This window comes from Palaemon carinicauda, unplaced genomic scaffold (assembly GCF_036898095.1).
Source record: "Palaemon carinicauda isolate YSFRI2023 unplaced genomic scaffold, ASM3689809v2 scaffold435, whole genome shotgun sequence".
NCBI classification, from domain to species: Eukaryota; Metazoa; Arthropoda; class Malacostraca; order Decapoda; family Palaemonidae; genus Palaemon; species Palaemon carinicauda.
The window spans coordinates 15001-29777 of NW_027171690.1; the positions used below are offsets into that span (position 1 = coordinate 15001).

General features: G+C 37.1%; 1 protein-coding gene across 1 annotated transcript; it reads right to left on the reverse strand.

The window, feature by feature from the left end:
* Positions 1–8091: 8091 nt before the first annotated feature.
* On the reverse strand, positions 8092–8727 carry LOC137636899 (uncharacterized). The gene has a single exon (XM_068369254.1). The coding sequence runs from the start codon at positions 8725–8727 to the stop codon at positions 8092–8094; it is 636 nt and encodes a 211-aa protein (XP_068225355.1).
* Positions 8728–14777: the final 6050 nt, after the last annotated feature.

Genomic DNA, 14777 nt, shown 5'->3' on the forward strand with positions numbered 1-14777 from the left:
TTTGCTGATGTCAGAAATTTGACAAATGTACTTTAATAACAATGATGTGAACATATGATTTATTACAAAGAATTTTGGAGTGATTACTAATTATTATTATTATTTTTTTTTTCTTATTTGAGAACATGAACATCTGGCTTACAGATTCGATAATAGATTGATATACAGAATATCTAATCATTGTAACATCAATTAAATAAAAACTCCGTTATGATTAAGGAAAACTTCATTCGTTTATATAAAATTCTGTGTCGGTTCCGTTCTGTGGCTTCTGGCTCAGTGTGTGCGCTGAACATCGTTTCTGTTCTGTTCCGAGGCTTCGGTGGCTTCAGCGGCTGTTCCGTTCCGGCTCAGTGTGCGGCAAGCTTAACCCCTAATCATTTATGTAAAAGATCGTATACATGAAATAATTCTTCCGATGAACATTGTAATAAAAATCAGGATATTTGGCATCATATGCACCGGTATCGAAATTGCTCCATATCTTTATTTGAACTTCTATACACATTCAAAACAAAACTGAATTACTAGTTTTTTCAACGATAAGTGAAATGCATAGCCTTCCGGCTGTTACACACCTCTGTATATTTGCAAAACAATCATCTTGCATGCAAGAATTTTGAGCAAAAAGGTTCCATGGCTGCATTTAAGATTTTGATGATATATAGCGCCATTGATTATTCAGAAGCCGGAAAAAGCGTCAGCAAGATAAAGTATTATGAAAGAGGTCTTCAAGATTCAACCAGGACGTTCAAGCTATTTTCCGAGTTTCTTAAAGAAATATGAGGACGTAAATCAAGGATATATTTCCTCATTTAATCACATGGTAAAGGATTCTTATTGAAATATCTGATCATATAAACGTCTTTCTTTAGATACCTTTCTAGATCAAAAGACAATATTATTGATATATATTCCTGAAATATTAGACATGCTTCTTGCTAAATCTACACTTCTATACATTTAGAGGAAAAAAGATAAATATCGTGTTCTATCTGGGCTATAAAATGAACATAGTGTGAAGAAATTAAATTTGAAATATCGTCGTTAAAATAAAGAAGCTAAAGAGGAGTACAGACACAAACACACACACTCCCACTCATACAAACACACGCACATACACACACACCTACACACACACACACACACACACACACACACACATATATATATATATATATATATATATATATATATATATATATATATATATATATATATATATATATATATATATATATATATATATATATATATATATATATGTGTGTGTGTTTGTGTGTGTGTGTCTAATGAAGATATTACCAGACCTTTCAAAATATTTATAAAGAAACAATTAATGTAATCTTGGGTTGGGAGTAATAACACTACATCACCCCCCCCCTCTCTCTCTCTCTCTCTCTCTCTCTCTCTCTCTCTCTCTCTCTCCTGTCATTATTCATTTGTGATTTGCGTGAAGCAATTCCTTAAGCACCAGAGAATCAATCTAGAGATAATTGTTGTTGAAAAGGTCCACTGTATTGAGAAATGGCTCTAAAGTAAAAAAGGAAATATCAATAAAATATGGATTTCCGGGAAAAGGAATCGTATTCCCCAAAATACAAGAGGAAATGTATTCAAATCATCAGCAAATCTCATCAAAGTAGAGGACAAAATTTCCACGCACCAGGAAAAACGAAATGTGAAAATAACGTGGAAGGAGAATTTAACTGAATCTGCATCTTTCTTGGTTAGTCCTAAAGTCAACGTAAAAGAGAAGACTCCATGGAATTTGAGGAAAGCTTTGCTAATTCAATTTGTACAAGAAGAGTTGCCACGAACACATTAATTAGATCACGCTAAATTTTGATTTATGCTTTCGTTAAAGGAAATCATGGAACATCATCTTCTCGCTTTCAAGAAGATATTTCAAATGCTGAAGTATTTGAAAACGACTTTCATGATATTATATTAAAGACAGGGAGGGAAAATTGTATTGAAACAAGATCAACTTATTAAGAGGAATTAAGCAGAAATATATACGATGAGTGATTCTAATCTTTAAAGCCAGTAAAGAAATCTATTTTGGAGAAGACTCCAATGATTCATTTCGACTGTTGATTCATATTAATTAAAATATATTTTGAAATAGCTTTTTAAATCTGATGATATACAACAAAAACAAGAACATTAACTTTCTGATTTACTAATGTTTTTCTTCAATGTTTTCACTGAAATCCATTGAATATCCGATTAAGAAATATGAGAAGTCTTGAAACCTGACCATTTGAAGAAACCCATTCAATCTTGAGACTAATACATCATCATCATCATTATTATTATTATTATTATTATTATTATTATTATTATTATTATTATTATTATTATTATTATTATTATCTCTGCTACGACCCTAGTTTGAAAAGCAGAAGGTTATAATCCCAGGGGCTCAAACAAGGAAAAATAGAAGAGAAAGGAAAGAAAATGAGGTAATATAAACTAAATGAGAAGAAATAAGCTATCAAAATTAGATACTTTTAGAACAGTAATAATATTTAATTTAATCTTGCACACATAAACTATAAAAAGAGAGATGCAAGCCCGTTCAGCATGGAAACATACGCTGCAAGTATAACTTTGGAAGTTCCACTCATTAAAGAACTTGATTAAGAAAATAATTCCACAACTTGGTCACAGCTGGAATAAAGCTTTTAGAATCCTGTGTACAATTGAGCCCCACGATGGAGAAGCCATGCAAAAGGAAATATCCAACGACACAACAAAACTTTTTGAAGACGGGAAAATCGAATTCTTTTTCATTTTTGCATCTTGCGACAACTTTCGGCATTCATACACCTTTTTGTTTGTTCAGGGAATGGAAGGAAGGAAAATGCAAAAGAGACAGAGCCATTATCGAATAAGATGAGTAAATCATTGGGTTTGGAATTCTTGATGCAAGTAAATCTAAAAGTGAGGAAATAAGATTGAGCCTTTCCTGCAAGAAGTCCAATAGTTTATGGAGTAGATTGCGTGATATATATATATATATATATATATATATATATATATATATATATATATATATATATATATATATATATATATATATATATATATATATATATATATATATATATATATCAATATATCGATCTATGTATATATATATATATATATATATATATATATATATATATATATATATATATATATATATATATATATATATATATATATATATATATATATATATAAATATAATATTTTTTTTACATAAGGGGCCTAATTTTCCACCCAAAATGGTAATGATATTGGTTTCTCATCACTCTGGTCATCAGAAACTTATAATAACTACTTTTTCAAAGTCCACAAGTGCTGAATGGTTGATTATAATATGAAAGCTTTATTTCAGTGTTAGCAGTCCTATTTAAATAGATTACTATGGTAGCAGTAATATACAACTATTGAAATATATAAAAAGTACATCCTTTAGAAATTTTCTTATCACTAGTGTAGGCGACACCTCAACAAATGAAGATAAATATTATTGATAGATTTTCACACACAGGCACATGATGATTCAACCCTTTCACCGCTCCCCATTTCTTAACTAAATCCGCTGGTTCGGCAATTTGTGGAAGAGTGTGGGGTAGTTTGTAGCGCTACGGCCAAGCGTCCTAATTTGCTTATTATCGCTCCGACTGTCATCATGTATTGAATAAAAACGTTTGGAAATGGTCTACGGATCTTAAATATGTTGTGGAAGGGGGGTACGGGGGGCGGGGGAGGGCGTAGCCCCCCTGGGTAAGGACACGGCTTTTAGCATAGTTTAGGTGGGTCTTTTAAGTTAGCTTCTCCCGTCGTACTGGTAGGTAAGGAAACTGTTGTGTAAGGGCGGGGGGGGGGGGGGGGGGGGGGGGTCTGGGGGGGGGGCAAGCTTCCCTGGGTAAGGATATGGCTTTTAGCATAGGATAGGTGGGTTTTGTAAGTTAGCTTCTCCCGCCAAAATCGTTTTTAGAACGACGGCCACAGATCAGAATATTACTGTTTTCTACGGGATCTGGCCGTCACCCTACAAACGCTCCAGAGTGTGGTTTCAAACTGAACCTCCGGGCTTACCCCGTCACAGAAGGGTATGCCTACTCTCTCTCTCTCTCTCTCTCTCTCTCTCTCTCTCTCTCTCTCTCTCTCTCTCTCTCTCTCTCTCTCTCTCCCCTTTAATATTTCTTATTTAATGATGTTTCAGCCTTCAATACTCTACATATTCCTTACTGAGTTTGTCATCGATTAATTCTTATTTTATATGCCTTATATGTGTATGCATTTTTATTACCTTGAGGGTTATTTAGTGTAATACTCTGAACCGCAGATTAACCTCACATAAAGAGAGATCAATATAAGAAGGCAAATAGATGAAAGTGTTCCGATGAGATTCTTTTGAACTTCCGATATTATCCAACAATATGGACACAACATCAACACGGGCAGTCTGATTTACAATTGACGCATCCAACCAATGCCATTTCATCATTCTTCAGACGGAAATAGGGTCTTATATTATAAAGAAAAAAAAAACGAACTTATATGATATTTTGATTTGATACTTTAAATCATGTGTTTGAAAGAGCATTTGAGTAAGTAGATTTCAATGTGATCGTAGGAGATTCTAGTGAGAGAACATGATGGAGAGTTATTTCCTCTCTAGGTTTTATTTGATGTTCAATTCTCTAAAAGGCGTATTAGGTGTCTAATAAAATAAAGCTAGTGCAAGGGACGTCAGAACAACGATACAGCAATAAAAACAAGTACTAACTAAATCCAAAAGAACTAGAATATAAAGTAACCAAGTACGGTGTAACGGCCGTGTTAAGTAAGTCTATAAAGTAACCAAGTACGGTGTAACGGCCATGTTAAGTAAGTCTACTGTAAGAATGACAAACACTTAGTAGGAAACTAAGTATTAATATCTTCTTGGTTAAAAAAGTGTTCATCTTTTCATTCAACTCTTCAGAAAATCTTGGCTATATAAATGCGTAGAAGAAACCTTAAAAATTATTTCGAATTCTAGTCGTATATAAATTATTATAATCCTATGTTGCAAACGTCCAACTTCATAATCTCAGGAACGAAAGGTCTGATTTCAATGAGCTAATTGAAATGGATCATTACAATAACTCGTCCTATCTTAAGCTTAAGGATAATCTCTAATTATATCCTATGTGCTTCGAACATAAACTGGGGGATAATAAGATGCGAGAGAGAGAGAGAGAGAGAGAGAGAGAGAGAGAGAGAGAGAGAGAGAGAGATGATAATAATAATATATAATGATAATAATAATAATAATAATAATAATAATAATAAGTTATATATTAATACGATAGCATGTGTGTTATTTATTTTGTGTCACGCTTTAAAGAAAACAGAAATAATTTTTTTGGTATACTCGTGTGACACGCTTTAAAGCAATCGGAAATAATTTCCTTGTATACTATCACAAATTCACATTAGACTTTGATCACTTAACCAAAGCACATCTTATATAGTTTTCCCAATTTTGTCTCTAGTACCTGATTTTTTTTTTTTTAAATATTAGACAAAAAATTGAGTTCTATCAATTTCCATAACCTAGATTATAAAATTAATCTCGGGCCTTTTCGTTTAACGACTAATTCGTTCTTATTGTAAAATATTTCTCATAATTCTGATCACCATTTGCTTCAAATCTTCCTAGATATTACTCAATTTCCCGTCCAGCTATCGTAGTCAATGACTATTAATAAAGCTCAAGGACAGACTTTCGATAAGGTTGGGATCTACCTACCGCAACCTTGCTTTAATCATGGATAAGTTTATGTAGCCTTCTCAAGAGCAAGGTCTATGAACAGTGTAAGAGTGGAAATTTGTCCTTAGAATAATTCTACTCATGACCAGAGAAGAGGAACTACCTTCACTACATATATCATATATAAAGAATTTTGGTAAATTGTTGTATGCATTGCTAATTTTTTAAATAAAAATATAAATCAAATCTTATCACATTTTATACAAACATGTATAGGTTAGGAACAAGATAATTTGTATTGAAAATATCATTTCGTGTAATTTACACGGGCTCCGCTAGTTATTATTATTATTATTATTATTATTATTATTATTATTATTATTATAATAATAATAATAATAATAATAATAATAATAATAATAATAATAATAATAATAATAGTGGAAATGATGATAGGATGGCTCTGGAGTGTAGGCCTATGCTATTGGCGTTATAACTCAGCGTCTCCTTTTGCGGTTGCGCAGCCGAGATGGCTTTTCAATTTTTCTCTTTATTGTAACGCTTAGCCTTCTATAAACAGTAAGTTTGTTAATGTTTAGGCACTTGGTTATAATTATTTTTTCCCCTTTTCTAGAGAATCTGGTAAAATAAGCTTAAATAAAGTTACAGTTACTCGGTAGTTGTTAGGTACCTCTAGCCATATTTGACAACCAGTATGACTTACTTGTGACAGAGCCAAGGTGGGGTGGCCAGTTCATGTCGTCCGGACCAGTTAAACCCCGCCCACAACTACATCTTCGACACGTCCTTCACGTTAAATGCATTACTCTGGTGGCTAAAAGTCAGACTTGTGAGTTTTTTTTTTTATTTCTATCATAATTAAATATTATTGAGGTAATTTTTCCATAATAATTTAGCTAATATTATGATATATTTAGCCAAATTTCTTTAAAATTATGCTTAATGAACTGTATCATTTATTGGGCAAATGTTCAAAATGCTTCGTCCCGGAAACCTAGTCTCATTAGAATTGTGAAGAAGAAGAGAGTTGCCAGTTAGTGACTTTCAACGATAATAACTGAATTCAGGTATCACCAGTTTTGCTGCACAGTATACTCTATAGTACATTCATTCTTTTAAGATAAGAAATAAAGTAATTTTCAATGATCTTTTAGAAAATTCAGTCAAGAGAGAGAGAGAGAGAGAGAGAGAGAGAGAGAGAGAGAGAGAGAGAGATGATCATTGATAACCTTTTCCCCAATGGAAATGAGAAGTAGATTCGAAAAGATTTCATTGGGAAGCAAATTTGAATATCTTTGCCTGTAGCTAATCTAACTGTTTATGAAAATAATATTTGAAAATAGCCTTATTCCATTTTCATATATCCCACTTTATCTTTAAAAACTATATCAACACCTATGGTATAAATTTGCCATATATATACCATTAGATCTTACTGCAATTGGTATATTAATATTTATGAGCCTGAGATTTCCTAGAAAAAAAAGAGACTTGAATGTCATCATAAAATTATAAAAGTTTAGTGTAATTAGCATTGTGTTTACAAGGTTTGGATTTTATAAATAGAGACACTAGTTATTGACATCGTGAATCAAAAGATAAAGAGAATCTCATTCCTTTTAAATGATTTTGGAAATATATTTTACTGATAAATGGTAGGCTGTTATGGATCTAGATACATTGTTCGTATAGAGGTCTAAACTTAAGGTTGAGAGAGAGAGAGAGAGAGAGAGAGAGAGAGAGAGAGAGAGAGAGAGAGAGAGAGAGAGAGAGAGAGAGAGAGACTATTTCCTAAACGCCTTATTTTCTTGTATGCAGGTTGGGTATACTCAAACACGAGCAATGTGCAATAGTTATGTATTCACAATTCAATACATGGTGAGCAGCAATGCAATAACAATGTTGAGGCCACGCTTGCTCCAGCGAGACTGCCCCAGATTCAACATCTCCCGCCTTTAATAGATTATGCCGGGAATACAAATAACTTTCAAAGTGCATTATATGGAAACATCCTACATCCCCTCTCTAAAATAAATGTATTACATTTTTCATGAAATTGAGGGTTTATCAAGTAATCATACAGCAAGAGAAGTATAAGGCATACTGATGACAAAATGGTGTTATATAAAAGATAACACAAATCATACAAGTGGAGCGCGATTACGTGCTCATTGCAAAGTAAGACGACATTTAGTTGCATGAAATTATCAAATTATTACAAACTGGTCACATATTCAGTACAAAAAAAAAAAAAAATATATCAAATTGTGCATAATTAAAGAGAAACCAAATTGTACATAATTGAAAAATCATAAAATATAGTCTTCATGCCAACTCGGAGGATTTATTTTCCTGGTCCCTCTTCTGGGTTGGGGGTTGGCACACGAGTCAGCGGGGGAAAGTGAACGAGTAGGTGGGGGGAAATCCTGCACTTTTATTTCCCGGAGATGTTTTCTGTTTTTCGTTGATATTCTTCCACTACCATCTAGTTTTATGACATATTGGCGGTCTCCTTTCATTTCAACGACTTTTGCAATACGATCCCAGGCCTTAGAGACAACATTTTGCACTGCTACTGTGGTACCCGCTTGCAAGGGGTGGAGTCTCTTTGCACTAGAATCATGACGGAACTTAACATTTCTCAGGTGTTTACCCATCTTCTCCTCTCTGTCTATCATAATGTCTGCCCACTGTTCTGTTATCTTATGATAGCTTTTAATCATGGGGACTGAGTCCCTGAGTTGTCGTCCCATGGCTAACTGTGCCGGCGATTTATCGATGTCTCTTAGGGGCGTATTTCTATATTGCAAAATGGGTCTTGCAAAACTATCTGTGTCGAGGCTTCCGTCGCTTCTTGTGTTATCTTGAATGGTTCTCTTTGCTGTACGTACTGCTGCCTCTGCCCTACCGTTGGATTGGGGGTAATGGGCTGAGGATATTCTCATCCTAACCCCCCATTTCTGTAGGAAACTAGCCATCTCAGTGCTTACCAAATTGGTGCCACCATCGAGGGAGATATCTGCATGAAGTATCGTCGGAAGAGGGGAATCAACTTAGCAGAAGTGGCACTATTTGGAAAGAAGGCAATTTCCAGCCAACCAGTAAGCCTATCTGCATATACCAGATATTGTTTTCCACACATTTGAAACATATCCATGACCGTTTGTTGAAAAGGATATTCAGGGGGTGGGGTAGGCAATAGCGGTTCCCTTTGTTGGGACGGAGCACTGCATCCTCTTGAGTTTCAGTTTACCCTCCATCCCAGGCCAATACACAGCCTGTCGTGCCCTACGAATCATTGAATCAGAACTTTGGTGGCCTGAGTGTAGGTTAGAGGCAACTTGGTCTCGTAGTGACACAGGTATTGCCAGACGTATGTGCCCGTCATCGTATGAATACACCACCAGTTCGTCCACGATGCCAAGTCGATCCCGTACACTAAAATACGGCTTTATGCTGGAGTCGACTAGATTTCTCGATACCGGCCAAGAACCTGCGGCTACCATACTCTTTAGCAGCTGATATTCCACATCACTTTCAGCAGCCCTTTTAACAGAATTCCAGTCGAGGGTTATGACGTCATCACTCAGCGACGTCATCAGTGCTGCAACGCATGAACTCTCAACTTCCTCCCCCATCTCACGGTCACTCGCATATATCGGGCTTCTGATTACTGGATATCTCGAAAGAGTATCGGCTGCTGAGTTTTTCTTTCCAGGGATATATTTTACTGTGAAACTGTATTGTAATGTTTTTTCCTTTAATCGAAGCAAACGAGAATTTGCAATGTCTTTCAATTCTCTGTCCCCAAACACTTTGATAAGCGGACGGTGGTCAGTAACAAGGATAATATTGGGACACCCCAGTAAGAATAATCTAGCTTTCTGAAAGCACCATACCACGGCGGAAGCCTCTCCTTCAACGACTGCATAATTAACTTCTGCCGAGGTTAAATGTCTGCTTCCACAGAGGGCAAGCTTCCACCCCCCTTTGCAACAAAAGGGGACTTTATCCTTCTCGCAACTGCAATGTTGTTGTAACACCAGAAATCCCATCACGCGACCAGTCAGTGATTACTGCAGTTCGCCTGGATTTATCATAGTAGGCCAATCCATCCCCAATCAGATTGCATAAAATTTCTTTAGTCTTTTTGAACGCATCCTGTAACATTTCATCCCAGTATACCTTTCGACTTGTAGACTTTTTTAGGAGGTCTCGAAAGGGTTCCATTAGTTGAGAGGTAGCAACAAATGGGGCCAATTGGTTTACGAGGCCAAACCAAGATCTTATGTCAGTGATGATTGGTTGATTTGGCATTGGGAAGTTCTTGATTGCAGACAACTTTTCCTCACCTGGCTTGAAATTGTCCCAACCTAATTCATAGCCCACAAAGTCTACCTCGCGTTGGCAAAATTGAAATTTTTCAGGATTGAGGGTAACTCCGTTCTCTTCACATACTTGTAAAAAACTTATCGTATGATAGAACGCTCCTTCCACAGTATCATCATAAAGGAGAACATCATCGACACATTTAGATTTTCTCGGAATGTCCGCTATTACATCATCAAAGCGCTTTGAGTATGCATCCGAGGCAGAGACATGTCCCATTGGGGTCCTACAATACTGGTACCTACCCCATGGGGACATGAAGGTAGTCAGGTGCCGACTTTCTTCATCTAATTCCACTTGGTGAAAACCAGAATAGGCATCTATTACAGTTTTGTATGAACGTACAGGTACACCGGATGCCATGTCGAACGGGGCAAAAGTGTGATGAGTTTCTCTTTTGCAAAATTTGTTTAGCCTTTGGTAATCCACTGTTCTTCTTGGGTTTCCATTCCTTTTAGCCACTACCACCATTCGCGCACACCAATCGGTTGCAGTTCCTGTAGGAATGGGGCGGATTATTCCCAGTTTTACATCGTCGTCCAGCTGTTTTTTTTACCTCTTGCTCCCAATGTTTGGGAATTGGAATTGGCGTATGGCATGCGTATGGGACTGCATCAGGGAGAAGGTGGATATGGTGTGGCTTTCCCTTCATTACCGGTAAAGGATTCCGTTTAGTATTGAATACCGTACCAGAGAAACGCTCCAAAATCCACCTTTTGAGCTTAGATACGTTGGCCTCCTAAGAGGAGAACGGCAACTCTATGACGTCATGGTTGTTGGTCATATCACTGGTGACGTCATTGGCATCCACACTATTGGGCCGTTCCCTACCAATATTATTTACTGATATCCCGTCTACCTTAACATGATGGGGAAAGTTCGCATCCACTAATCCTAAACACTTACATACATATATAGATAGGTATAGCCTAGAGACACCGCACACTACTAACACCTCTATATTTAGAGCAATATTTCTACATAATGTTATTGTACAACGCACACTACCCAGTACTCTCATGGGTTTTTCGGCCGCATGATTGACCCTGGCTTTCGAACGATGCAACTGTTTCATGTTCAGTCCTAATTGATGCAAAACCTTTTGCCCCATAATGCAAACTTCAGCCCCAGTATCGGCAATGGCATCAATAAATGCCTCATACATTGGTACATCACGTCTCATTTTATGTTCAATTTTTTACGCGTACATACGGTAGTTTTCCCGACAATGCTGTCACCTGCTGGACCCCACAATGTTGCACTAATGTGCACGCCGTCACTGACATAGTGTCGTCATCATGGTCGACTTCAATGCCTGCTGCCTTGTTATTCACACGTTTTTTTCTGCAATATCTAGCTAAATGACCCTTTATACTACAGTTGTGGCAACACACTTCATTCACATAGCAGCTAGATTTATTTTTCTCATGAATGCGCCCACAATTATCACATCTCTTACCTGACATGAGCAGCTTACTATCCTTCTGTCGACGAAAATTCGAGTTTACTGCCGCAACATGACTATGTTCTGTTTCATTACTATTATAGGGCAGCAATTCCTTCCCCACCTTGGCGGTAATGAGTTTCTGGTTAAATTTGTTTGCCCTACTGTCCCTTTCAGCTGCCTCATATATTTCACACTTCTGTAGAATTTTGGCGACACTGTTATATTTCTCGTAGTCTTGGAGTATTTCTTGTTTCAGTCCACAGTTATTAAAACCACTGGCTAACCTGTGAGTCAGCATACAGTCACTCATGTCATTTTGGCACTGAGGGCAGCGGAAAGCACAATCTAAAGCCAATTCCTGACACCGATATACATATGTCTTCGCGGGTTCCATAGGCCCTTGCTGTGCACTAAGAAATTTGTCCCACAGAATTGCACGATTTACAGACTTTTGAGCCACTTCTTGGACGGCATCCAATGCCTGATGTAAAGAAAGGGCTTTCCATTCATCGGTCGTATAACAGGCGTCCAATGCCCTTTGCAACTGATCATCGCAGTTCAAACGAATGCTCAGCACAGCATCTTCAGTTGTAACCCTGCTAATTTGGAACCAATCTGTCATTGACCTACGCCACTTCCTAAATGCTCCTTGTGACATTTCCTACGAACATTTGTCGGGCATAATTGCCCTCATACCTGAGGGGGCACCACTGCTCTGTCGCTGCTGCAAGAAAAGGTTTGCCATTGCATTCAGAAGGGCCTCATTCCCACCATTGATGCAGCCACGTGCAGCCCATCGAAGGGTCCCTCTTCTTGGTGTTGTTGAGTATCTTGCACTCGACATCTTGAAGGCTTCACTGTATTCCTACTCACTGCGCCATGTATGCAGGTTGGGTATACTCAAACATGAGCAATGTGCAATAGTTATGTATTCACAACTCAATACATGGTGAGCAGCAATGCAATAACAATGTTGAGGCCACGCTTGCTCCAGCGAGACTGCCCCAGATTCAATATCTCCCGCCTTTAATAGATTATGGCGGGAATATAAATAACTTTCAAAGTGCATTATATGGAAACATCCTACATTTCCTGAAGACTCCTAACATGCTTTTTCCTTGGTTGCTGGAACTTTCATTATAAATTGGAGGGGGATTTAAAGTGAGATAACAACATTTGCTTGAATAATTATATCATCACACGAATTACTTTTTGAATAATTGGACTGGTTAGAATGCTAAATGTAAAGACAGAATGATAAGAAAAGCCTCGGTCGTCATACCAAAAACACACACCAAACTGATGAATGTATCAAATTGTTATTGTCACTTTTGGCTTTGATTATCATGATGGTGAAACGGAAGGGAGTCTCCTTTAATGCTATTCTGTAAATACCAGGAAAAAAAAGAAAAAAAAAATATAATTGGGAAAGGACGATAGTTGTCTCATTTCATTTTACTGATATAAATCCCCCCAAATTTATACCTTTTTTCTCAGTTTATCTAAGCTACTTTCAAAATTTCAAGTCTAATAAAAATCCAAAACTTACTCATCCATGTAGCTTTAATCATTTGCCCCTTCATTTGTTATTTTCCCTATATATATATATATATATATATATATATATATATATATATATATATATATATATATATATATATATATATATATATATATATATATATATATATATATATATATATATATATATATATATATATATATATATATATATATGTATATCTTTTTGGGGGGCTCAAGCCATGTCGTCCTGATGGAAGTTCCTATAGGGTAGCTTCCTAGGGTATATTACAAGTACGGCGATATTCCCAGAGAATTTACCTTAAGGTACCCAGAATTCTAACTCCTGGAGCGAATATCCTTAATGAAAGGAATATCGCGACATATCAGAGGACGTATTCTTGACACGCCACATGGCAATCTGCACCCCAAACAGAGATAACACATCGAGGGGTCAATTGGCAAGAAAACGAAAACGGGAAAGAAAAAGGAAGAGCCGCTCCCAAGGCTCCCTCTTCTCCAGTTTCGTAAGCGTGCCTGGCGCCAATCCTGGCGCCATCTGCATTCCTTTTTGCGTAGCTTAACAACTCGGTGTTTTTTCCTGTGTTTCTCGCAAATCTTGTATTTATTCAGCTTTTCATGGCTTCTCCAACTTCGTCGGCCTCTGATAAGTTGAGTACCATTTCTTTTATGTATAAATGTAGGCTCTTAGGCTGTTGCTCGCTAGGTATGAGTTTTAGTTAGCCAGAGCGACATTCCCGGTTGTTTTGCTTTAATAATTTTTAGCTATTTAGTGTTACATAGGATTTCCTTTCGTGCTTTTAGTATTATTTTGGCGAAGTATTCGCCAACTCTGGCCTACGCTAGGCCATGTAGCCTAGTCGTTGGGTCCTAGTACTTCCTGCATGATTTTGGTTTTCCGAGTGTTTTAAAATTTTATTGAAGCTTTAGGCTGTTTTTTATACATTTAAGATTATGTTGAATATTTCAAAGATAGTATACGAGTGAGTTTCGGTGATTTAGGTAATCGATTCTCTTGGTGCCTAGGCTAAGTTGCTTATGGAGCCTTAGTATACTTTCTCATACTCCCCGGTTGCTTTCTTTTCTTCGGAGAAGGTATGCAATCCCTTTCCCTCTGTTTAAGCCTTGGGCTTAACCCTGAGTGGTTTATCTGAATTAACTTTCGATAAAACTATACTGGGGTGTTACTGTACCTCCCTGTTCCAGTAAGTCTGGTTTCAGAGAGGGACAGAACATCAGAGTTTTTAGTCTGAGTCTGTGTTTGTCTGGCTTGGGGTAGAGTCTCCCTCGCTGGCCTGACACAGACATAGGAAGCTTAGCCTCCTTAGGTCACTACCGAAGGTTTCTGTACGAGATGATTCCTTCTTTTGTGATCTAGCAGACTAGTCCTTGTTGCTGTTCTCGGTGGGAGGATAAGATCCTTTCCCTGGGAGTAGCAACACCTTCCTTGCTTTGGTTCATTGGGAGCTGGCAAGTATTGCTGGCCTCCCTCCTTGGATCTCCCTTAGGCTAAGATGAGTTTTCTTGGCTGCGGGTGATCCTTCACTAAAGCAAGGTTGGTAGGACCCTCTTTTGTCCCTTCCCCCTCTATCTCCGTAATGGCCTAGCCTTTACAGT

Bases quoted from the DNA above. Each gene is read 5' to 3' on its own strand.
- LOC137636899 (XM_068369254.1), bottom strand. From the start codon at position 8,727: ATGAGAATATCCTCAGCCCATTACCCCCAATCCAACGGTAGGGCAGAG.